This window comes from Trichomycterus rosablanca, chromosome 14 (genome assembly GCF_030014385.1).
Source record: "Trichomycterus rosablanca isolate fTriRos1 chromosome 14, fTriRos1.hap1, whole genome shotgun sequence".
NCBI lineage: Eukaryota > Metazoa > Chordata > Actinopteri > Siluriformes > Trichomycteridae > Trichomycterus > Trichomycterus rosablanca.
The window spans coordinates 33,608,773-33,633,417 of NC_086001.1; the positions used below are offsets into that span (position 1 = coordinate 33,608,773).

Consider the following 24,645-nt stretch of genomic DNA (forward strand, 5'->3'; position numbering starts at 1 on the left):
TCCATGAGTAAAGACAGTTCACAGGCTAGTCTGGTCTTCCCGGGTTTAGATCAAACTTGTGCGAGTGTGCTCTTACCGCGGTACAGAGCTATCTCTATCTACGGCTCTGCCGCAGTACTGCAAAAGATTAGTACTGATTCAATGGCTACCCGGCTTGTCCCGCCCCTCCACATACGCTAAAGAAGTTCTGGTTGGATCTCTTCCTAACTTGTCCTTACCTTCCACAAAACTAAATCGGTTCTGATTGGATCTCTTCCTAACTTGTCCTTACCTTCCACAAAACTAAATCAGTTCTGATTGGATGTCGTCCCTGCCAAACATTTTCGTCTCGTTTTTATTCAATGACGAAAGTGTCGATTCATTTCGTCATAGGTTTTATCCTTTTATGTAGTTTTTATTTAGTTATCGTCTCGTTTTTGTCATGAAAAAAAAGGTTCGTTGACGAAAACTATGACTACCCCCCCCCCCCCCCCCCCCCCCCCTTCACCACCTGGTTTATAATTATTTCTTTTTCTTTTTCCTCTGGCCGGACAGGAGCTGTGGGCCAAAGCAGGAGGCAGACGGACTTTGGTGGTGGAACCCTTTTCACTTGCCCTGTAGTCTAGAGCACGTTGGGTGTTATTGAGGTGTGCGGTGTGATCACGTGTGGTGTGTAGTGTAGGAGATTTCTTTACTTCCATATTTCCCGCTGCCGTGGTAAGCCCTCAGCCCTGTTCCTTCCTGCCGTGGTTGTCTTTATAAATTATAAATGGACCCATAGAGTATTAAATGTGATGTGGCTAATTATTTTATACTAATCGTGTCTGTTTTAGAACGTGGCTTGTCATGTGGAAACTTTTGTAAACAATTGTTAATAAAACTAACTAAGTGTTGGAAGTAAGTTTCTGGTCTCTATTACCCCTTTTTCACCGACGCGGCACGGAGCCCGTTCCGGTTCCCGAACTTGATTTTGAACCGGTTCTGCGTGTTTCCACTGGAAAAAAGAGGTTCCAGACAGTAAACTAGCGGGCCAATCTGGCACCACAGAATACTTGGTTTTTCAGCCCGAACCGTGACGTCCGTCAGTGGGCGTGTCATGTTATACAGCATAGCGCGTTAGCAACAATGCCGTCCGCTGGAGTCTCATATGGAGCTTAATGCTGCATTTTTATCTTTTAAACTTCACCTGATTACATTTTGAACCAGTTTGCCGCTTATATTTTCAAAGCGCCTTTAAAAAGGTGAACTGTGTGATATTACGAGATAAAAGTGACCCGGACAGAACGGAAAACGCTTAACGTGAAAAATAAAGCGTGAAGCTTTTTCAACTCCCCGAGCTGCATAAACACACGTGAAGTAAATCCAGTTAAACACAGATACACGTGGTATTTTAGAGTGGATTTGATGTTTATTTCACACAGATTAATGTTCATGTTGTGGAACTTTAATGATGTTTCACCGCTCGAGTTGAGCGCTGAGCAAATCGCCGGGAGTCACGGTGAAAGCGAAGCGCAAAACTCCTCTCACGTCAGTAAACTAAAGAAAACAACAACTGAGACAAACAATTCACGTCTTCTTATCACCGATTGTTAGATCGCTGCTTTTTACATAAAAACAAACATCTGTAACAGCAGCACAAATGCTCGCACATAATCCACACACTCCGCCATGTTATCACTTCTCTTAACTCTTAGTAAGTAACGCCCACCGATTATGACGCTGCTTGGTTCTCAAAAACTGGTGCAAACGCGCGTCGGTTCTCTACAGAACACCAAGGTCCAGAGAAACCTGAACAGAACCAGTTCAAGAACCATGGTTTTTTTTGGTGGAAAAGGAGTAAAATTGTGTTCGAACCTGGGTGTCTTTCTTTCTGGGCCTTAAGTGCCCGTTATATAACTATTCCTAGGGGTGAAATTCCCCTAGGTGGTGTTGTCGAGCAACTTTAAACTAAACCACAACTAAACTTAAACAAACCAAACAATTACAAGGTACTGTGTTTCTCTCTCAGAGAGTCTTGTGTGATCACATCACAAAATATTAACTGAATTAGACATTTACAACATTAAATATTTGATTAGTCAACCAACCAAATGAGTAATCAGCTAACACAACTAATATTCCTCCAAATTTGTCATGTCTCTAATATTCACATAGGCTGTTTAACAACTATTAAACAAGTCACCTGAAAACTAGTTACAGCTACAAGCTAAAATGTTTCCTTTACCAGAATAAAGTAAATGGGATGATGTATTTTGGAAGAGTTGTGCTTTACCCTAAATATATCCACCACTACCAGCTTTAACGCTAATAACAAAAAGCAATGTTGCTGACGATTCGATTTATAGAACCGATTCTTCCAAACCGATTCTGCACTTCCGAACCGACTGCATTAGGTCCTCTTAAATCCTAATGAATCAATCGATTCAGTTTTTCGATTCGTTTAAACGGATGATTTAAAAGAACCGATTCAGTAAAACGAACTGAGCTAAACTAAGCTAAAGAAAAATGTTAAAATGATTAAAATTCGCTTCTCATAATGAGATTTAACTGAAATAATGTTACTCAATCACTGTAATCACACAGTCCCAATAGTTCAGTTAATTAAATTACCCTGAGAAAACTCAACACACAGAGGGTTGCTATGGTACCCAGGAAAAAATGTACTGTGAAGTTTTACAGTAAAACTGTTAAGTTTACAGTTGAACCATAATAGTTTATAGTTCTACTGTCATCTTTACAGTTTGATCATGAGTACAACTGTGAACTCTCATGTTACTATGATGTTCATGGTAACCTTTTCAGTGTTTAATAATATTGACTGTGAAGTTTACAGTAGAAGTTTTAAGTTTACAGTTGAACCATAATAGTTTACAGTTCTACTGTCATCTTTACAGTTTGACCATGAATACAACTGTGAACTCTCATGTTACTATGAAGTTCATGGTAACCTTTTCAGTGTTTAATAATATGAACTGTGAAGTTTACAGTTCAACTGTAAACATGATTTTGTTGAACTGTGAAATTGAGTTTTGATAGTTTTAGGCCTCTTGTGTATTAAGTTTACAATTTAACTCACCTCACCAGTCACCTCTTGATGTTTAATGTTTACAGTGAAGTTTACAATAAATGACAAGGGACAAATATGAAAGACAAAATAATATAAATGTATGAAATATTTATGTACTTATTTCTTTTTATTTATTGAAAGTATGTGAGTGAGGGATGTAAGTGTATGCAAGTTAATTACAAAACATGAATACAATGCTTAAATAAATAAAAAAAATAAAAAAATATTTATAAAAAGTATTTAATGTATTTAAAATATTTTAAACAATACAGCACACCCTTATACCATCAGGCATAACATTATAACCCTGTTCATAACTGAACAAGAGCTGCAGTTTTGGAGATGCTCTGACCCAGTCATTTAGCCATCAAAATTTGGGCCCTCGTCAAACTCGTTCAAATCCTCACATTCGTCCATTTTTCCTGCTTCTAACATCAACTTTGAGGATAAAATGTTCACTTACGGCCTAATATATCCCACCCACTAACAGGTGCCGTGATGAAGAGATAATCAGTGCTATTCACTTCACCTGTCATAATGTTATGCCTGATTGGTGTATTTACATCATCTTTAATTTAATGTGTTAATACAATATACAGTAGACCCTTGAGTTACAAACGGTTTACCATACAAACATTTCGGGTTACACACGATCTTTTTCAACTTAAAATACGAACAAATTTTGGATTGTGAACCGAAATTCGCAAAACACTTGATGTCACGAACAAGTTCATTCCGAGCAACTCTCCAACTGTTACATTTGTTGTTGTATAATTACTCCTGCCAGTAGTTGTCACTGTGTTTCTTTTGTGCAATTACACATACAAAATACAACACTATTGAAATAAAGAAGAAAATAATAAAGAAATATGAGAGTTATTGTTGTTTCTGGTAGATACATTTTATATAAAAATGTATTATGGTGTATTATGGTGTATGAAATGTGGTGTGTGTTTTATGTACAACACTACTGTGTATTGTTTTTTTTGTGTGTATTATTGTTTATTACAGGAATGTCTATGCTATAATTTAAGATTTAAGGGAAAAAGAGCATTTAAGACATTAGAAAGGTTAGGTAATGGGGAGGTTTGGGAGGTCTTTTAATTTTTCATTTCCGCCTGTGGTCCCGTCTGGGACATAGGCCGCCGACAAGCTCTCTCCAGGCATCACGATTCCGGGCGAGTCTCTCCAGCTGTCCCCACGTCTTGCCCATCTGCTTGGCGTCTGCATCCAGGTCTCGGCGCCAGGTATTTCTAGGCCGTCCTCTTTTCCTCTTCCCTTGGGGGTTCCAGGTGAGGGATTGTTTGGTGATGTTGGATGTAGGTTTGCGGAGGGTGTGGCCAATCCATCGCCAGCGTCTCTGAAGGATGTCTTGGTCAACAGGCTGCTGCTTTGTTCGTTGCCACAGTTCTACATTGCTGATCTTATCGGGCCAGCGGATCTTTATGATCTTCCTGAGGCAGGTGTTAATAAAGACCTGGATTTTCTTCATGGTGGTGACGGTGGTTCTCCAGGTCTCTGCTCCGTAGAGTAATACTGGCTTTACTATGGTGTTGAAGAGCCTGATCTTGGTGGTGGTGCTGATCTCGCTGGATCCCCAGATGTTCTTCAGCTGATGGAAGGCTGTTCGTGCTTTACCGATGCGGGTTCTGACATCTGCATCTGTTCCTCCATGGCTGTCCAGGATGCTGCCGAGATAGGTGAAACTATCCACCTCTTCCAGCGCCTCACCCTGGACTGCGATGGGTGTCTCGTTAGATGCATTTGTCTTGAACACCTTGCTCTTCCCTCTGTTGATACTAAGGCCCAGTCTAGCTGAGTTGTCCACAACGATGCTGGTCTTTTCCTGCATCTGTTGTTGGGTATGGGAGAGGAGAGCCAGGTCATCGGCAAAGTCGAGATCGTCCAACTGCTTCCAAAGTGTCCACTGAATGCCGTTACGCTTCTGGTCTGTAGATGTCTTCATGATCCAGTCTATGGCCAGCAGAAACAGGAAGGGCGAGAGTAAGCAGCCTTGCCTCACTCCGGTTCTTACTTCGAAGGCGTTGGTGAGCTGTCTGCCATGCACTATTCTGCAGGTCATTCCTTCATATGACTTCCTGATGATGTTGGTAATCTTCTCTGGCACTCCGTAGTGTCTCAGTAGTCTCCAGAGGGTCTGCCTATCAACGCTGTCAAACGCCTTCTCGTAGTCGATGAAGTTGACGTAGAGAGGCGAGTTCCATTCCAGGGACTGCTCCAGAATGATGCGCAGGGTTGCGATCTGGTCCGTGCACGATCTTCCCTTACGGAAACCAGCTTGTTGGTCACGAAGCTGCGAGTCAACAGCGTCTTCCATTCTGTTAAGCAGGATGCGGTTAAACACCTTCCCTGGGATGGACAACAGCGTTATCCCTCGGTAATTGGAGCAAGAACTGAGGTCACCTTTCTTGGGGAGTTTAATGAGGTAGCCTTCTTTCCACTCAGTTGGTTCTTCTTCATCTTCCCAGATTTTGCAGAAGAGTGGGTGGAGGAGCTCCACACTGGTCTCGACATCCGCCTTTAGCGCTTCTGCCGGGATGCTGTCAGGTCCTGCAGACTTGCCGTTCTTCAATTGCTTGATGGCGCTTCGGATCTCTTCCTTCGTGGGTGCACAGCACCTGATTGGTAGGTCGCTTTCGGCTGGCGGTATCTCCGGTGGGTTTGCAGGAGCTGGCCTGTTGAGTAACTCCTGAAAGTGCTCGATCCACCTCTTCTTCTGTCCTTCTTCGTCTGCTATTGCCTCTCCATTCTTGTTCTTTACTGGCCTCTCTGGCTTGGCAAACTTTCCAGATAGTTTCCTGATGATGGAATACAGGTCCTTGGTGCTATTCTGCTGCACTGCTTCTTCTGCTTCTATTGCCAGTGACTCTATGTAGCTCCGCTTGTCTACTCTGATGCTTTGCTTGACAATTCTATTAGCTTCTGTATATTCTTCTTGTGCTTTTACTTTTGTTGCTCTTGTTCTGCTGTTGTTCACCATTGCTTTCTTTTCTCTTCTTTCTTCTATCTTCTGTAGCGTCTCTGCTGAGATCCATTCCTTGTGTGTGTAAGATTTGAAGCCCAGAACTTCTTGGCATGTTGAAGTCACCGCTTCTTTCACTTTCTGCCACTTCTGTTCTATCGTCTCATCTTCGAGCAGCTCTTCTAGGACCTGGAACTTGTTGGAGAGGGTGACCTTGAACTCGTCTTTCTTCTTGCTGTTTTTCAGCGTAGCGATGTTATAGCGCTGTCGTTGGCTGGACCCCCCTGTCCAGTTCTTCTTCAGTTTCAGCTTCAATCTAGCCACAAGGAGATGATGGTCGGAAGCAACGTCTGCTCCTCGTTTGACGCGTACGTCTTGAAGAGAGCGGCGAAACTTCTTTCCGATGCACACGTGGTCGATCTGGTTTTCCGTCGACAGGTCTGGTGACACCCAAGTTGCCTTGTGTATCCTCCTGTGATGAAAAACACTTCCTCCGATGACCAGGTTACTTGCGGCGCATAGATTGGCAAATCTCTCCCCGTTATCGTTCATCTCGCCCAGCCCTTGCTGCCCCATGATCTCCTCGTACCCTCGGTTGTCGTTGCCGATCTTGGCGTTGAAGTCACCCATTATGATGACGATGTTCCTCTTTGGTCTGTCTTGTATGGTGGTTGACAGTCTGTTGTAAAAGTTCTCCTTCTCCTCTTCTTCACTGTCGTTCGTCGGGGCGTAGCACTGGATTATGTCCATATTGATTCTCTTCCTCTTTGTATGGAAGGAGGCTGTCATGATCCGTGGTCCGTGCGCCTCCCACCCAATGAGCGCTCTCTGTGCCGACTTGGAAAGCATCAGGGCCACTCCATGGGTGTGTGCGGCTTCTTCCTGTTCGTGTCCCGAGTACAACAGTAACTCGCCGGAAGTCAGTCGCTTCTGCCCGGAGCCAGTCCATCTTGACTCGCTGATTCCTAGGACGGTGAGGTTAAACTTCCTCATCTCTGCGGCCACTTGCGCTGTCTTTCCAGTCTCATACATGGTCCGGACGTTCCATGTAGCGATGGTAGTGGTGGTCCTGGTGGAGACGATGGTCATCGGCCCGACGGCTTCCAGATGACTCTGGCTTTCACCGTCCGACGTCATATGCCTTCCAGCTGGAGGTCCATCTTCTCCCAGGTCCGTGGTGTCTGTTAGTATTCTTGTTGGCGTTTCTGTAGCTAGGGGTTTTTTTACAGGGTGGGGTAGCTAGCCCCACGCCCAACCCTCCTCCTTTTGCAGCCGGGCTTGGGACCGTCCTTGGCGGAGTTTGGGAGGTCTGGCACGGATAAATTCTATTTACATTATTTCTTATGGGAAAAATAGGTTTAACATATGAACATTTTGACTTAAGAACAGCCCTTTGGAACCAATTCATAAGTCAAGGGTCTACTGTATATATGTCCATATGGACCTAATTTGCTCCAAGTACCGTGGACAATTCTGACAGAAAAATAATGCTAGCTAGTTTGAAACCGTTGAGAACAGTTGAAAATATTTACACAAAATATTTACATCCAGAAAAGGGAATGGAATATACTATACAGAAATTATCCAAAATATACAACCCCAATTCCAATGAAGTTCGGACGTTGTGTAAAACATAAATAAAAACAGAATACGATGATTTGCAAATCCTTTTCAACCCATATTCAACTGAATACACTACAGAGACAAGATTTTTTTTTTTTTTTTTTTGTGTGCAAATATTCACATTTTAAATTTGATGCCTGCAACACGTTCCAAAGAAGTTGGGACAGGGGCAACAAAAGACTGGGAAAGTTGAGGAATGCTTAAAAAAACACCTGTTTGTAACATTCCACAGGTGAACAGGTTAATTGGAAACAGGTAAATGTCATGATTGGGTATAAAGGGAGCGTCCCTGAAAGGCTCACACGTTCACAAGCAAGGTTCATCATTCATTCATGTTTTACACAACGTCCCAACTTAATTGGAATTGGGGTTGTAACATTGGTGCCTAAAGAATCAAAATCTAATTAATTTCCTCATTTCTAATTAAAGAAGAAATGTACATGGAGTGTCCAACAGTAATCACTATTCCCTTGGCATCTATACTAGACAATCGAAATGCCACTGTACGATTTGATAGCGTAACTGACAATAAAAATCTCGACTGTTTTATGCCAGTCTCTGGATCAGTGAAAACTTTGTCTGAATTGATGGTGTACAATTTGGCAATGACAATCCCTTCACTTACTTGATCACATTGACACCCACCTTGCATACCACAATGGCATGCATCCATTATGACAAGATCTGTCACTTTTCCATAACTGCCTTCTTTGGTATGCACAATAGAATTGTCACTCTTAAACTTTGAGCAGTATTCAGAGGTCTGCAGAACCAGACCATTAACAATCATTTTTTTATAAAACACAGGACTTTCAGCAACAAATTCTTGCCCCAGAAGCTCCTCTAAGGCTAGCCTCTGTGTTACAGACAGATATCTTCTTTTCCCTCTGCCAAGAGCAACACCACCCCACACATAACGTGACAAGAGATTTTGCTGTTTGGATGAAAGAAGATTATCAAAATAATTTCTGACATGTTCACCTGCCATTTCCAAGTTACTGTTACTGGCCATGGTTGGAAGATTTTTCATAAGAAGAAATTTGTTAACAACTTGTGATGCAACATATCTGGTGCCACAAATCATGTTTTTCAGCTGACCATTATTGGACTCAAACACAAAGGCAGAAACACCAGTAAGAGGGCCAAAATCTTTAACTGAAGATACCAGATGTGTCAGTTGATGGACATTGAATGTACAGTTTTCTTTACCATACAGTTCCTCCATGTATATGACAAATTTGTTAAGGGCTACATCTATCAGTGGAAGCACATTTCTGTCTATCTTCTCCTGAACTAGGGTATTAATGCTGTAGCTCAGGAGAAAGAAGTGCTTCAGAAACCTCAGTGGCAGTATGCCAGACAGAACAGGCAATGAATAATACAACAAAAAACTTTGCCATTCTGAAGCCTTCCAGAACCTTCGTTCCATCAGTGACCTAGGCGGTCTGGATATTTCCAGTGGACTTTTGATGGAAAGAAGCCGCTGATCAATTCTTGGAATGTCACGGCCAATGTACCAGGGCATACTGTGATTTGCTGAATCAAACCAAAGATTGACAATATACCGTGTCACTCCCAGCAACACAGAATGCATATAATCAGGAACAAATGACCTGACAATGTCAAAATTAGGCATAAGACTCAACACAGAGGGACCTTTCACACCATTAACAACAGTCTGTGTTTGACTGGCAGTTAGTGCCTCCTCTATGTGGTTGCTGTTGTTCCTAATCTGCACCCTGGGCTGAAAAGGGTAACATCTCACATGCCCATCACCTTTTGGCACATACTCTCCAGGATGCTTGCACCAATCACACCCAAACTTTCCATTAAATTGTGTACAGTTCCGAAGAACAGGTCGTGCAACTGCATCAGCTGTGCACACCAAGGGGTGAAATTTTGAAGTAGTGATCACACCCTCACTATTTCTCCAAGTCAAACCCTCTTCACTTAGACTGGAACACTCATTTACAAAAGGCTCAGTTAATGCTCTTTTGTTGGGCTTTTCAGAACCAAGCCACATACCAAGAAGGAAAATATGCTTTCTCATACTTTTTGCCTCTGTGACGGCACACTGAATTGGAGTCATGGACAGTTTGCTTGATTTAAACAAAGGAACACCATCTATGTTAAAAATCAAAGTGAAATCCTGTGGTGTTATTTTTCCATTGTTCAAGTGTTCTAAATAAAAATCAGAATTTGTGACATGAGTCACAACATCTCGTCTTGCCTTCTCTTCATCTCTGATAAATGTGACAGATGGGTTTTCCAAAAAAATCTGCAGTTGGTTTCGCAAGGGTGTGTATATGCAGAAGTTACCTTTGTCTAGGCACTCCTTTTGTGAGAATGGTCGCTGACATTCTTTACATGTCCCAGTGTTTTCTGGAATTCTGGCATTGCAAGACATGCAGCAGAAAACATATTTAAACTGTGATACTAGACCCTGCTTTTTCTCAAACAGGAATTTTGTTGATGGAAGAATTCCTGGTATCAAAAGGTCAATTAGTGTCAATAAATCCTGCAGAGCAGTTCCAGCCAACTTGTGTCGTAAAGTAATATTCGTACGGGTATATTCAAGGAATATGTATTTTGAGGTAGTAGTACTTATGAAATGGAGGACTATGAGAAGGTGGTGCATTACTAACCTGAGCAGCATCGTGACCACTTCGGCCTTCAAATGGTTCTGCAAGGTCTTCATCTGTATCAGATATCTATTATAAATGAATAAAAAATAAATAAAAACTTAGTGTAATTGAGAAAATGTTTTCTTGTTATGATGTTTAAAAAGGTTTTATAAGGGCTTTTTCTCTCTTTTTCAAATTAACATTACATTATTATTGTTAAATAATAATGAAAATCAAGGTAGTGTGATACTAACCTGCGCATCATTATGTGCAATTTGGTCTGCAAGGTCTTCATCAGAATCAGACATCTGTATTGAAACAAAAATAAAAATGTGTACTTAAGGGAAGTCACATTAATTTATTTAGCGCTTTTTACAATAGACATTGTCTCAAAGCAACTTTACAGAATCCAGGACCAACAGACAAAAAAACCCTATTGAGCAAGCCGAGGGCGACTGTGGCAGGAAAAACTCCCTTAAAATTACAGGAAGAAACCTTGAGAGGACTCAGCGGGGACCCCCGTCCTCCTTGGGTGGCCTGGAGGATACTTTAAATAAATAAAATTTACACAAATCATACAAACACAGAATTAAATTGAACTAAAAGTTCTATTTAGGAAGAATAATATAAAGATTTAGCTTTTATGAGTTCATGTTTATACTCGATTAGAGCAGCTTTCCATGCCATCTTATACACTTCCAGTGCAGCTTTCTAATTTTCGTGCTGCTTGTTTTAGCTCATGTGTGTGGTCACTTTAGTTTTAAAAATGCTTAAGAATAACTTCCAATCTTCCTTTTTAAATTAACAAAACTCTCTTATATTGCTCAATAATAATGAAAAACAATGTAGTGTAATACTAACTTGGGCATCATCATGAGCAGTTTGGCCTTCACGCAGATCTGCATCGTCATCATCAGAATCAGACATCTGTATTAAACAAAAAATAGAGAAAAACCAGACAATACTTAAGAAAACATGATGCTTTGAATAGCTAGCATAGCCTTGTAAAGCAGTGGTAATGGGTAGTTTGAAGCAGTACTTAGCTTTTTGAAGCTTCATTTAAAATCTCAATTTAAAATTCACACACACTTAAATTAACTTATTTATTGTAAGTAAGCAATACTTAAACAACTTTATTAATTTTGAGTGTAAAATACTTTATTGTATTTATTGTGTGTGCAACACCTAAATCAACTTGTTTATTGTTACGTAAAGTGCAAGCAATACAACTGAGAACACTAATTGTTGGTTGATGTAGCTATATTACATTTATTTTTAAATGAATGAATGAATAAAACATTACAGCAATAATGATTATCAAGCAAGCCAAGCTCAGGATTATCTTCACCTACTGACAGATGCTAAAATATTATCTCTCACCGTACCCTGCAAAGAAACATATGTTCATTTACCATTAATAGTCATCAAACCAGAAGTATATAGGTACAGTGTATCACAAAAGTGAGTACACCCCTCACATTTCTGCAGATATTTAAGTATATCTTTTCATGGGACAACACTGACAAAATGACACTTTGACACAATGAAAAGTAGTCTGTGTGCAGCTTATATAACAGTGTAAATTTATTCTTCCCTCAAAATAACTCAATATACAGCCATTAATGTCTAAACCACCGGCAACAAAAGTGAGTACACCCCTAAGAGACTACACCCCTAAATGTCCAAATTGAGCACTGCTTGTCATTTTCCCTCCAAAATGTCATGTGATTTGTTAGTGTTACTAGGTCTCAGGTGTGCATAGGGAGCAGGTGTGTTCAATTTAGTAGTACAGCTCTCACACTCTCTCATACTGGTCACTGAAAGTTCCAACATGGCACCTCATGGCAAAGAACTCTCTGAGGATCTTAAAAGACAAATTGTTGCGCTACATGAAGATGGCCAAGGCTACAAGAAGATTGCCAACACCCTGAAACTGAGCTGCAGCACAGTGGCCAAGATCATCCAGTGTTTTAAAAGAGCAGGGTCCACTCAGAACAGACCTCGCGTTGGTCGTCCAAAGAAGCTGAGTGCACGTGCTCAGCGTCACATCCAACTGCTGTCTTTGAAAGATAGGCACAGGAGTGCTGTCAGCATTGCTGCAGAGATTGAAAAGGTGGGGGGTCAGCCTGTCAGTGCTCAGACCATACGCCGCACACTACATCAAATTGGTCTGCATGGCTGTCACCCCAGAAGGAAGCCTCTTCTGAAGTCTCTACACAAGAAAGCCCGCAAACAGTTTGCTGAAGACATGTCAACAAAGGACATGGATTACTGGAACCATGTCCTATGGTCTGATGAGACCAAGATTAATTTGTTTGGTTCAGATGGTCTCAAGCATGTGTGGCGGCAATCAGGTGAGGAGTACAAAGATAAGTGTGTCATGCCTACAGTCAAGCATGGTGGTGGGAATGCCATGGTCTGGGGCTGCATGAGTGCAGCAGGTGTTGGGGAGTTACATTTCATTGAGGGACACATGAACTCCAATATGTACTGTGAAATACTGAAGCAGAGCATGATCCCCTCCCTCCGGAAACTGGGTCGCAGGGCAGTGTTCCAGCATGATAATGACCCCAAACACACCTCTAAGACGACCACTGCTTTATTGAAGAGGCTGAGGGTAAAGGTGATGGACTGGCCAAGCATGTCTCCAGACCTAAACCCAACAGAACATCTTTGGGGCATCCTCAAGCGGAAGGTGGAGGAGCGCAAAGTCTCGAATATCCGCCAGCTCCGTGATGTCGTCATGGAGGAGTGGAAAAGCATTCCAGTGGCAACCTGTGAAGCTCTGGTAAACTCCATGCCCAGGAGAGTTAAGGCAGTTCTGGGAAATAATGGTGGCCACACAAAATATTGACACTTCAGGAACTTTCACTAAGGGGTGTACTCACTTTTGTTGCCGGTGGTTTAGACATTAATGGCTGTATATTGAGTTATTTTGAGGGAAGAATAAATTTACACTGTTATATAAGCTGCACACAGACTACTTTTCATTGTGTCAAAGTGTCATTTTGTCAGTGTTGTCCCATGAAAAGATATACTTAAATATCTGCAGAAACGTGAGGGGTGTACTCACTTTTGTGATACACTGTATATGGGTGAAAGACGAATAGGGTGTTCCAAGTACCAAAAAAAAAAAAAGGTTAAATTGTATAATTTTTTCATTTAATATTGTGCACAAATGTGTCACCTATGTAAATATGTATTTTTTTTCTCAGCATTTTGCTTATTTGATAGTTTTAATGTTGTTGACACAACAAGGGCACAAAAATGTCATTCAGTGCAACGACTAATTTATGACAAAATACACACACAAGGAACAATCTTAGCCATTTCAAATTTATAAGTTTAGTTTATCTCTTACAAAAGATTTAAAACTTCAGAAGAAACTGTATTTACTCTGTTTTGAATTTTCTGTGCATTGTTTGCATTGTTTATTTGTATACAAGATGTTTTTGCTACACATTCTATTCTATTTGAAACCCAATCAAACTCTGTTTTCTATAAAGCAGGCCTGGATTCTCTTGCATTCACATAAAAATATATATATAATAATTACTTGTTACAGTTATTTTAAGCAAATGTTTTTGTTGCACTGTATGATGATTTTATGTTGCACTGAATGACATACTCCAAATTATCCTGTTACATCAGAATATTCATGACTTAATTTGTTTTTAAGTTCTTTATTGATTAAAGTAGCAGTAGTAGAATGAAAATATGCCACATCAGTGGCAAGTATGTGTTATGATATTACTACATCATGAAAAAAGTAAGGCAATCAAAAACATAAACTTTATTCTGAAATAAAACAAAAAACTTGCATAAAAACTGATGTAACATGAGATCATTTAAAGTCCTGTCATAGCATGAAAAAATGGTTGCTGTTAAAGCATTTTAATATATTCATAAAGCATTTTAATATAAAAACATAGCTAATGAAGCCATCATAACAACTTGTAAGGCACCAGAACAGTGTGGAAGTGTGGAATTTGTGTCATAACATGTGAAAGTCGTGTAGTGTGAACTTGGCATTAACCATCCAATCAGAGGACTTAAAACGGCAACGTAATTGAGCGCCTGGACATAGCCAGGCGCTTAGCAACCCCTTTAGCAACGCCAACTCAAAATCTGATTGGATACTGTATCAATTTCATTGCCGTTTATTGGAGGCGCCCGTGCTACTGATTTTAAAGCCTTAAGGCAGATTTCTTTGACCCTGGCAACACATGACGACTGAAATATGATTGGATAATAGCTCTAGTATAAATATACACGCAGCCAATAGAAAATCTATGAAAGAAAGAAAACAGACTATTTGGAATTATTCTATAAATATTCATGGAAACATATATTAAAACATAAGTCAGTGATTCTGACAGTGTGTAGGCCAGCAGATAAGGCCAATATATGTCGTTTCTAATAAAAGTACCTGGGTGCTAAACATAATCATTCACCGTGATGTAACTGTACGCTAACTTTCTTCACAATTAGAAAGCACATAAACCTGACGCTGACTACACAACGGTGCAACAGTTTACGATAAAATAATAATAACATTTACTTACCAAATCAGTGTTTCACAAGTATCACGGTAATCCCGACAATTATATAAGCGACGTGCAGTTCCCCCGCAATTTATCCAGAAATTCCCACTGCCGTATAGTGACAGATGTACGAAGTGCGCAGGTTGAATACAGAAACTTTTTTTTTAATTGAATTTAAATTAAGAATATTGAGTAAGAAAACTTTTTCAACCACAAATTACAATAACTTATTTAAAACGAGTGTTAATAACAAGTTGATAAACTGAGTCATTATATCTAATTAAATTAAGTGTTAAGACTTACAGTGTGTAACTAAACAGAACAATTTCAAGCTTAGCTTTTCACGTTCAGGATCTATAAACTCTGTGACCAGCTCATGTGGTCTCCCATCCATTGCATGCCGGTCGTCTTCTTCAACATTTTCAATATCTTCCTCGTGCATGAAAATGGGACTGTGCGAGCCAAATTCTTTTTCCTCATGCGAAACCGCAATGTCGCGGTCATCACTTGCCGCAACTTCAGCAGAGTTCCTTGCATCCATGGGCGAAATAGAATGACTATCGGTATATCTTCGTTTTGTAGTGCGTGGAATAGGCACATTATCATTCAGATAGACTTTATAGCGCCTTGTATTACGCGTATTCATTGCACACCCCTCTTCTTCAAACACCATCATTTAATATGCAATCTTCTTTAATCTTTACCTACGGTCTCCTCAGATTTTTGTTTGCACCTGGTCCGCGCATGCGCGCTTGACTTGAGACCGTTAACTCAATCCATCGTCTCTGCCTCCACACAGATTTTACCTCAGTTTTTGCGCGCGAAATACAAATTGAGTGTTACAGTCTTCAGTTATTTTATCCTCCGACATGGGTTTGCCAAAGTATGCTCTAGTGTATTTTTTTGAAGATGATATTCCTGCCACCAGTGTAATTGAGTCCCAATTAATTGAAGGACACAAAAACCTTACCACAGATGATCTCGTTGACGGTCAGACGGTTGTGGTAAACTGGAAGGTGAGGATTGGGAAAAAGACGTTCGTTAGGCGGTGCCCTGCTAAGCCTTTGAAGTTCGATGGTAAGTCATGAACTTTTATAATAATGCACAGGAATGCCAATAATATCCCTGAAATTTTATTTATAATGAGTGACCATTTCAGAAAGTTAAAAATAACCCAGGTCTTAGCATATTTTTACATGTTTTAGCTTTTATTTTACTTGTTTTAGCACATTTGTTTACATGTTTTAGCATTTTTTACATGTTTTACATGTTTTCAATTGTATGTCAGTGTTTTAACATTATACTAGTGTTATTGTCAGTGTATAAGTGTCAAAAACAACCCCATTATTTTATATTAGCCTAAAATAATTTCCGTATGTGAAAAAATACTCAACATCTCTCCCAGAACCAACTGATGTCCTGTTTCAAGGCACCACTGTAATTAGTTTACCGTGCTGTTATAGTTCTGAACTGCACTGAATTAAACATATCACTTTAAATGTTTTTCCCCAGATGATAAAGCAAATTTAATAGTGGCAGAAGAAGCATATTTCCTTGGACAGGAAATTGAGGATGGAAAGAGGCTAAGGAAGAAGCCAAAGCGATTTTATGATGATAAAGACGTAAGTCTGAAAATGCTGTATGAATTTAAATTGAAATGGAGGTATTTAAGTGAGGACCAGTCATATAGATTGATGTATATAAATATATTTGCAAAGCATTCATCAAGTGCTACTGCTCAGCTGGAGGTTTATGTTATAAATTAAGATAATATAAAGATACCTGACAGATGTCTAGAATTTAGTCTATGTGTAAATCACTAAAGTTTAGCACTTTTCTAATAAAAGCTGTGGTGCAGTGTGAACATTTTACAGTTCATGGATTTAAACTGACCTGCCAACATGTACATGTACGGGCACGCATTTTGACCTCCTAGTGCGTTTGTACGATTCCATGTTCTAAAGTACGCATGTCGTTTGATCTCGTATTTCGCCAGTTTCAGTCAAGTTGTTGCCAGGTTGTCAAGTTGATTACGCCGCTGAGCCACAGAAATCTGCGCGTGATTGGAGTGCTTTTGGCCAATCAGAGCGCTTCATTTTCACCCAACCGCCCCGCCCCGCCTTGCGCTTCAGTCAGACACCGTGATGAGACCCGCCACTGAAGTATGAAGTATGAATGGGATTTCTCGCAACGCGAATCATGACGTCCGTTCAGGGATAAAGTTGCTGCTTGTGCCTAGAACAACCCCCCCCCCCCCCCCCCCCCCCCCCCCCCTGCGCAGCGTAGTAGCCATAACAACCCGAAAAATTATTGAAAAAGACGCTACAACTGTTTATGAGGTTTTATCAATAATGTAAAATATGTTGTTGTTAAAATTAAGACGTTGAGTTAGTCCAATATTAACCTGACGGTGTTGTTAAATCAGTGGAGGTTCTAGACCAGGGGTCCTCAAACTTTTTAACCAAAGGGCCAGATTACTGTTCTTCAGTGTTCCGCAGGTAAAATTGTAAAAACACCCAAAAAAAGCTATTTACTATGTATACTAGATGTATTGTTTGTGCTTTGTATAATTGTAGTTCATAATAATAATGCAGAAATGTTATTTATTTTAATCATTTCCATTATCCTACCTCATACAGTGTTTCCTTAAAAACAATCAGTGTGAACTGTGAGCCTGCTTTTGCCTGACGAGACAGTAAGCATCAGGTTCCATATTTGTCACTGCCAATCATATCTGGTTGGAGATTTAAGGTGTTTCAACCTTGAAAAAGGTTATTCGCAGACAGGGGTCAGAGGCTATGTTAGAGGGGCCAATTACTTAATAAAATGTGGGTTACTTTGATGTGCAGCTTTGTCGCTGTGTGTTTGCAAGTTCGCAATTAGGGGGGCAGTAGGGGGGCCAAGCTGGTTGTCACAGGGGCACTGGCCCCCGCTATATTATAAGTATACCTATATAAGGTTGGTATTACTACATATGTCATTACAGTGCTCATAAATAAATATACTGATAAATTTGTATTTGAAAACAAGTATATGAGAAGTATATTAAATTAAATTAAACTTAAATGTAACTAAAAGTATACTTCATGGTAATGTATTTATTAAAAGTGTACTTTTTGTATATATGATATAGTATGATAAAAGTTTACTTCTCAAAGTATGACATTAATATATTGTTAACATGTTTGAAATAAGTACAGACATTTGCTAGTTTATTTATTGTATACTTAGACAAATCTTAGTATATTTTAAGTACATTTAAGTACACTTTTTTTTCACTAGGGCTGACATGGACGATGTCAAGCTCTATCCTTTGGTTGTTCGTGTCTTTGATCCCAGTGTTGGAAAAGTAGCTGTGGTACTCCTAAAAAATTGTTGAGTGCAGAGAGTCTACCGGCGAAGGGATATACAATCTCATTGACCAGGAACTAAAGAAAAGAAATATACCCTAGGGCAATTGTGTAAGCTTTGCTGCCGACAATGCCTCTGTCATGCAGGGGTTAAAAAAAGGTGTTGCGCCATTTATTAAGTTACAGAATCCTAACATTTACATGGTGGGCTGTGCATGCCACCTGATGCACATAGCTGCGGAAAAGGCCGCAAGATGTCTACGTGTTGACATTGAAGATACGCTCATCATGATTTACTTCTACCTAGACAAGAGTAGTAAGAGGAAAGCTTTGCTGCGTGACCTCCAAATGCTGTGTGACACTGATGTGAGGAAGATTTTGAAATTATCCTCAACCAGATGGCTGTCTCTTGGCCAATGTGTCACTCGACTCCTCCAGCAGTGGGAACCCCTGACATCCTCAGCTCATCCCTCTCTGAAGAGCCCAACTGCCCCTAAGCCCTCAACTCTCACACCTACCTCGGGTAAGCTTGCTGTCTCAAAGACTTTGTCCTCCAGCTTTTTGAAGACCAAAGTCCACCAGAAAACACAGTCCAAGACAGGACCAAGCTCCACACAGCAACACATAAGGCCTGCACCCAAACAGCTGCAGGCAGGGCCTAGCACTACACAGCTGCAGGCAGGGCCTAGCACTAATCAGCAATGGGTAGGGTCTAGCACTACACAGCAAAGGGTAGGGCCTACACCCAAACAGCTGCAGACAGAGGCTAGCACTACACAGTTGCAGGCAGGGCCTAGCACTAGTCAGCAAAGGGTTGGGCCTAGCACTACACAGCAGTCAGCTCAAGTCCCCAAGGTGTTTGACCTAAACAAATTTGTTTTTCAACAAAAAGAGATGGGCAAAAAGAAGGACTTGTGCAAACAGAAAGCAGAAAAAGAAGACTCTTTTTTTTTTAAAGAGCTGTACCTTGTTTGAAACAGCCAATCAGAACCTGCAGAAAGAAGAAACATGTGTGCCCACCTTGCTGCAGTCATTGGAGCTGGAGTTACAAAAATTGTTGTTGGCCTTCTGCAAACCTAAGTGTGTTGTGGAAATGATGGAGGAAGTAGGGAGAGGGTGCCAACCCACTTTTTACAAATCCAGTGAACTTCAGCTGCCTGATGAGGAGCTGTCTATTGGATATGACACACAGACATTTATCAAGAGTCAGGCTAGCTTACCTATTGGAGCTTTCTTTAGGGATGTAAGGAAATATTTCACAGCAGCCCTTGATTACATGCTTTCTAAATTCCCCTATAGGGACAAATTGCTTCATCATGCTTCAGTAGCTGATATAAGCAGACGGCAAAAAGCCAAATTCTCCTCACTCACATACTTTATAGACAGGTTCCCTTGTTTGTTGGGAAATGGCATTACAGTGGATGAAGTGGAGGAGGAGTTTCGGCTATTTCAATCCACTGCCTTGGATGATGGTGTTCTTGCCAAACGGGCCGATGAAGCTTGGAGAGAATTGGGGCTGATGGAAGCTGGAGGGAAGAAACTTTTTGCAAACCTCTCCACAGTTATGCTCGGGGTCTGTGTGATTTTCCACAGTAACGCAGACTGTGAAAGGATCTTTAGCTTGTTAATAAAAACAAAACACAATATCGTGCTAGCCTAATCACAGAGATGCTTAGTCCTCTGTTTGCTAGGAAAGTCATGTTTGCCTCCAATGGCAGAGTTTGTTACACAGAGACTTTCAGCGACACACTTCTTAAAAAAGCCAAATCTGCAACATTTAGCAAGTTAACAAATGCAACTGTAAATGTGTAAATTTTAATGTTCTTTTGTTGTTTGTACATAGATTTTGATATTGATAACAGCTACTGTATTTTTGCATTTATTTAAATGTTTTTATTTATTTATTTACAAATAATGTCTTCCGTTTACAGTTCACTTTTGTTTGTTTTCAGATAGCAAAAACAGTTTAAAGAAGTAATCTGTACTGTTAATTTTTATTGTTATTGTAATGGCCGCAACACCGTTGTCAAGCTGTTCTGATAATAAAATTTCAGTTAAAGTATTATACTTGCTTGCTTCCGCAGTCTAAGTGGTGGCCGGGCACTGGTGGAGTGCACATTGATGGTGGACTGGACTGTAAAATACAAATTTTATGATTTGTACTCATAAAATTATTTCAAGGTTGGCAGGTCTGTTTAAAGCTAGCTGAAGGGATTCAAACAGCTTACAGTCACGTTAGTGTTTTCTATGGAATTTTGTTCATTATGTGTCTCTTTCATTATATATTAGGACAACTGCTCTATTCAGGACAAAGATGGTTCTATGTCAAAGCAGGTAAAAAAGTTGAAAAAGATGCAGGAAGTTAAGTCCTCTCAGCAGCTGGCTGGTGAAATCCAAAAAAAGCTAACCGATAAGAAAGTAAGTTTGCTGGCAACTAAAGAAAATGTATGAACACAAGGTTGAATTTGTCATTACGTTTACAGAAAATATTACTTAGAAATGTGAATAGAAAAGTTTGCGAATGCTTTTAATATATCTTACGGGAAAATCCACCTCTAATGTCATCTATTCACATATCTCTACACATCAATTAAACATGGACGTTAATGCCTAGTTCACAGAACACGATTTTTGCCCTGATTTTTGCTTGCCGACTGGTCGCCGCTAGTTCTGCCAGCTCAGGAGCAGCTTGGCGTTCGCAACTCTGCTCTCAATCGCTATGTGTGAACTGCTCAACAACTCGATCTGAGCCGCTCGACTGAAGAGAGATATCTAGCTTGCTAAATATCTTGATGTGAGTCGGCTGAGTGGCAATGAGTGCAGTGTCAAACAGCCAATGAGAAGGCGAGATACAGGGTGAGGGGAAATGCAGGGAAGGTGGGACACGGGCATGCACTCAAGTTTACAGTATTTCTGACCTTATCGTTCTTTACAAAACATAACACCAATGTTGCATTGCAAAAAATATTTATTAACCTCTGTTGTGGGAATTCAAAATAACCCTTAAAGATTGACACAGACAACCGAAGTAATAGTGAAAGCAAATTCAGCTGAGGACCCTCTCATCATATAAACACTCACACAGCTTTACAGGAGAGAAGGGTGGATATTGTCCACCCTATCGCAGTATTTATACCCCGCTTTACTGCCCCTTAAGGCTAACTCTGCTCAGCAACCCAGCTCAAGGCCGACTTTCCACATCATTTTACAAGAATGGTCAGTTTGTTAGGAACATGGCTGTGTGGGTGTGTGTCAAGGTCAGTATCAGTCTTTGGAATTCTGAAACCTTGAAAAATCACTTCTACCTCTGCTAATTGTTCTAAGAAAGCAGAAACTTATGAGTTATGTAAAAATGTATATAAAATTTCCAGTCACACCTCCAACTTACTATAGAACAATACCTGCTGGCCATGTAGCCAAATTTGCTCAGATTCGTTTATTTTTCCTACGTGCTTTTACACTGCACATCAGCGCACAAACTTTGAATGCTTACTACTTGTTGACATGCATTTTTGGACATGGTCATTAAACTCCTCGTCACTTCTTGTGTGACAAAACATAGTTTTTGAGACCAGAGAAGTTAATTGCGATTCCAGTTGGTGATAGATTGTGTAGTGTGAAACCCCCTATCGCCGATCAGTCGTGTAGTGTGAACTGTACAGTCACCTGACGACTTGGAAAGTCATATAGTGTGAACTTGACATAACCTGCAAGTTACACTTGTACTGGAGGTCCAAAATTTTCTTTTAAATGAGGAGTGCTTATGTGCACTTTAATCAGGAGTGATAAAACCAGTAATGTGCTTTAAATGGGAGTGATGAAGGCAGTAAATCAAAGTTGGAAGATTTATTCAGAAATAGCTTCTATCAACACACATTTGAGAGCTTTCCCTACCATTGGGTACACCACCCAAGTCCAGTGCCCACACCACCTAAGCCCAACAACCTATGCATTTGTGCCACCACAGGTATTAAATATGAAGTTAATAACAGAATTTTTTATTGCAGGAAAAGGGTCACTTGTCAGGAAGAGCAGAAGAAGTTAAGAATGTGGAATCCCAGTGTTTGACAGAAAAAACACAGGTATTTTAGATGCCTTCATTCAGCATGTAAGAAGGGGTTCCCATGTTCATGATGGTGGCAACAATTCTGACTGCACTAGCGTCTTTGGTTGTTAAAGGTTCACTATAGCTGAGTTTACATGCAGTTTTTTGTTTTTGTAGGATAGACCCCCCACCCCTAAAATTTGCCATGTGCAGAGCAGGGCTGCAACTACCAATTATTTTGATTGTTGATTAATCTGTCTATTATTTTCCTAATTGATTAGTTGCTTGGTCTATAAAATGCACCAATCAATTAAAATCACTAAAAACAACGAATCAATTAATTGTTGCAGCTCTAAATTCTACAGAAACATGTGGACCTAAAACTCAAATCTGCAGTGAGGTACCATGACAATGTGTGATGATATAAAGCTTTTTGCATGTACGATATGACATGGAACCTCAGTACTGATCTGAATTAAGGAGTCAAATATTCTGCCAAATGAGTGTGCCTTCTTAACTTTTGGGCCATGCCCAACTAGAGCTGCCACTTTTTTTATATCGATTAATCTATAGACTAATCTCATTTAAGCTTTTTTTATTTTAACAACAAACTGTATGGCATAATAATATAACACAGAACTAAATGTAAACAGGGTTTATGTTCATATGATCACATATTATGTTTATGGTGTTCAGTACACAAAGCAAGGTGCTTAAACTTATAGCAGAAATAAAATAGTTAGATGTAGCCACGTCTCATTAAGTCCAGCGTACAGTAATGACAGAATGAGCCCAGATTCTAACCTACACATTCACTCCAAAATTCCTTCACATACTTCACAGTGGTAAGTGTTTCACATGAGAAGCTTTTTGTGCTTTAATCACCGCAACCACAAAAATTACAAGCCCAACTGAGCAAAGTGTGTGGCGGTCTAACTGAACTCACTAATAAATATGATATTCCAAGATCTCCGTGATTAAGAAGCATAATGAAGCAACATCGCGCTAGTTCTTCTGTGGTACCATCAAAGCTTTACAGTGTACAAACCACCTTTTGTTTTGTCCCAGTTTTAAGTATTTACATACTTTTGATGATTTGGGTCTTGGAAAACTTTTCTTTAAAAGCTCTTTACAATCGGCCTCTGACTGCTGCAGTGACTGGACCAAATACAACTTAGATTATGTACACATGTACACAGCAAGTAGTGCTGAGGGAATCATATGAACGCTTATATGAATGGAAACATTGTAGAAATTAAAAAGGATCATTTATAAACATAGTTTTAAAAACGATGCATCGACTTAAAATATTGACGTCGATGCATTTTTAGCACCAATGTCATCAACTAGGTCGACCAATTGCGACAGCCCTATGCCCAACAAATCATTTCGTTTTAATAGATTAATTATAAATCAAGTTGGACCTTAATACTGTATGATTAAAATGATTTTAACACTGTAAATGTTAGTCAGCATGTTCAGAATGTAGCCTAACATGCTCTTAGCTATTCTGTACCCAGTTGCATATTTGTTGGACGTAACCCCGAAATTAAGAAAATGTTTTGCTAAATTTTACCTGGTGTTTCACTGAATATAACTGACTGGATCTATAACCAAGACCATTTACACTTCGAAAGAACTGTTTAAAGTTTTTCTGTTCACTGTTTTGGTACCCCTAGATAACAACATATTCTAAAACATTTCATTTTAGGATGATGATGTAAAAAAGAGAACTACACGGAGGCCTGAAACTCAGAAACTTGATGTAAGTGCTAGTTCAGATTTGTGTTAAAATATATTGTAAACAGCTCACAACTCGCTTTTCTACATTTACGGCATTTAGCAGACGCTTTTATCCAAAGCCATTTACAGTCTAAGCAATTGAGAGTTAAGGGCCTTGTTTAAGGGCCCAACAGTTGCAACCTGACAGTGGTGGGGTTTGAACCAGCGACCTCTTGCTTACTAGTTCAGTACTTTAACCGCTAGGCTACAACTACCCTGCTTCTCTACAATTGCCTGCTTCTCTACAGTTATGGTGCTGAATCTGCTGAATCTATTTATCCATTCATCTACCTTTGTGTCCACCCACCCATCTATGTATGCTTAAAGTCCTGAAGTTTTCAATTTCTGTTGGGTGTGCTACTATGGAAGAAATGCAAAATTGTGTATTGTTCACACTTAAATATTTATTGCACTCCTGCAGACATTTATTCATTGTTGGATCATTTTTTCAGGAGTCTACTAGCGAATCTAATTCTGATGATCCACATGGTATATGCAGATCCAACCTAAGCCAGTCTGAACTACTCAGCAAAATAGAGATACTGCAGCATAAGATAAAAAAAGTAAAGAAAGAGAACGTTTGCGGCAGTATATTAGTGCAGGTGAAGGTAAGTCATGTTTTTCAGCAATAAATATTTTCTGCAACAT

At 39.9% G+C, this 24,645-nt stretch overlaps 1 protein-coding gene across 1 annotated transcript in view; it reads left to right on the top strand.

Moving 5' to 3' along the window:
- The window catches only part of LOC134326313 (zinc finger protein 345-like), a 104,020-nt gene that overhangs the window by 71,918 nt on the left and 7,457 nt on the right, over positions 1 to 24,645 (top strand). The window contains exon 3 of the mRNA XM_063008463.1: positions 17,319 to 17,326. Coding sequence (XP_062864533.1) covers positions 17,319 to 17,326 — 8 coding nt within the window. The remainder of the gene's footprint in view (positions 1 to 17,318; positions 17,327 to 24,645) is intronic.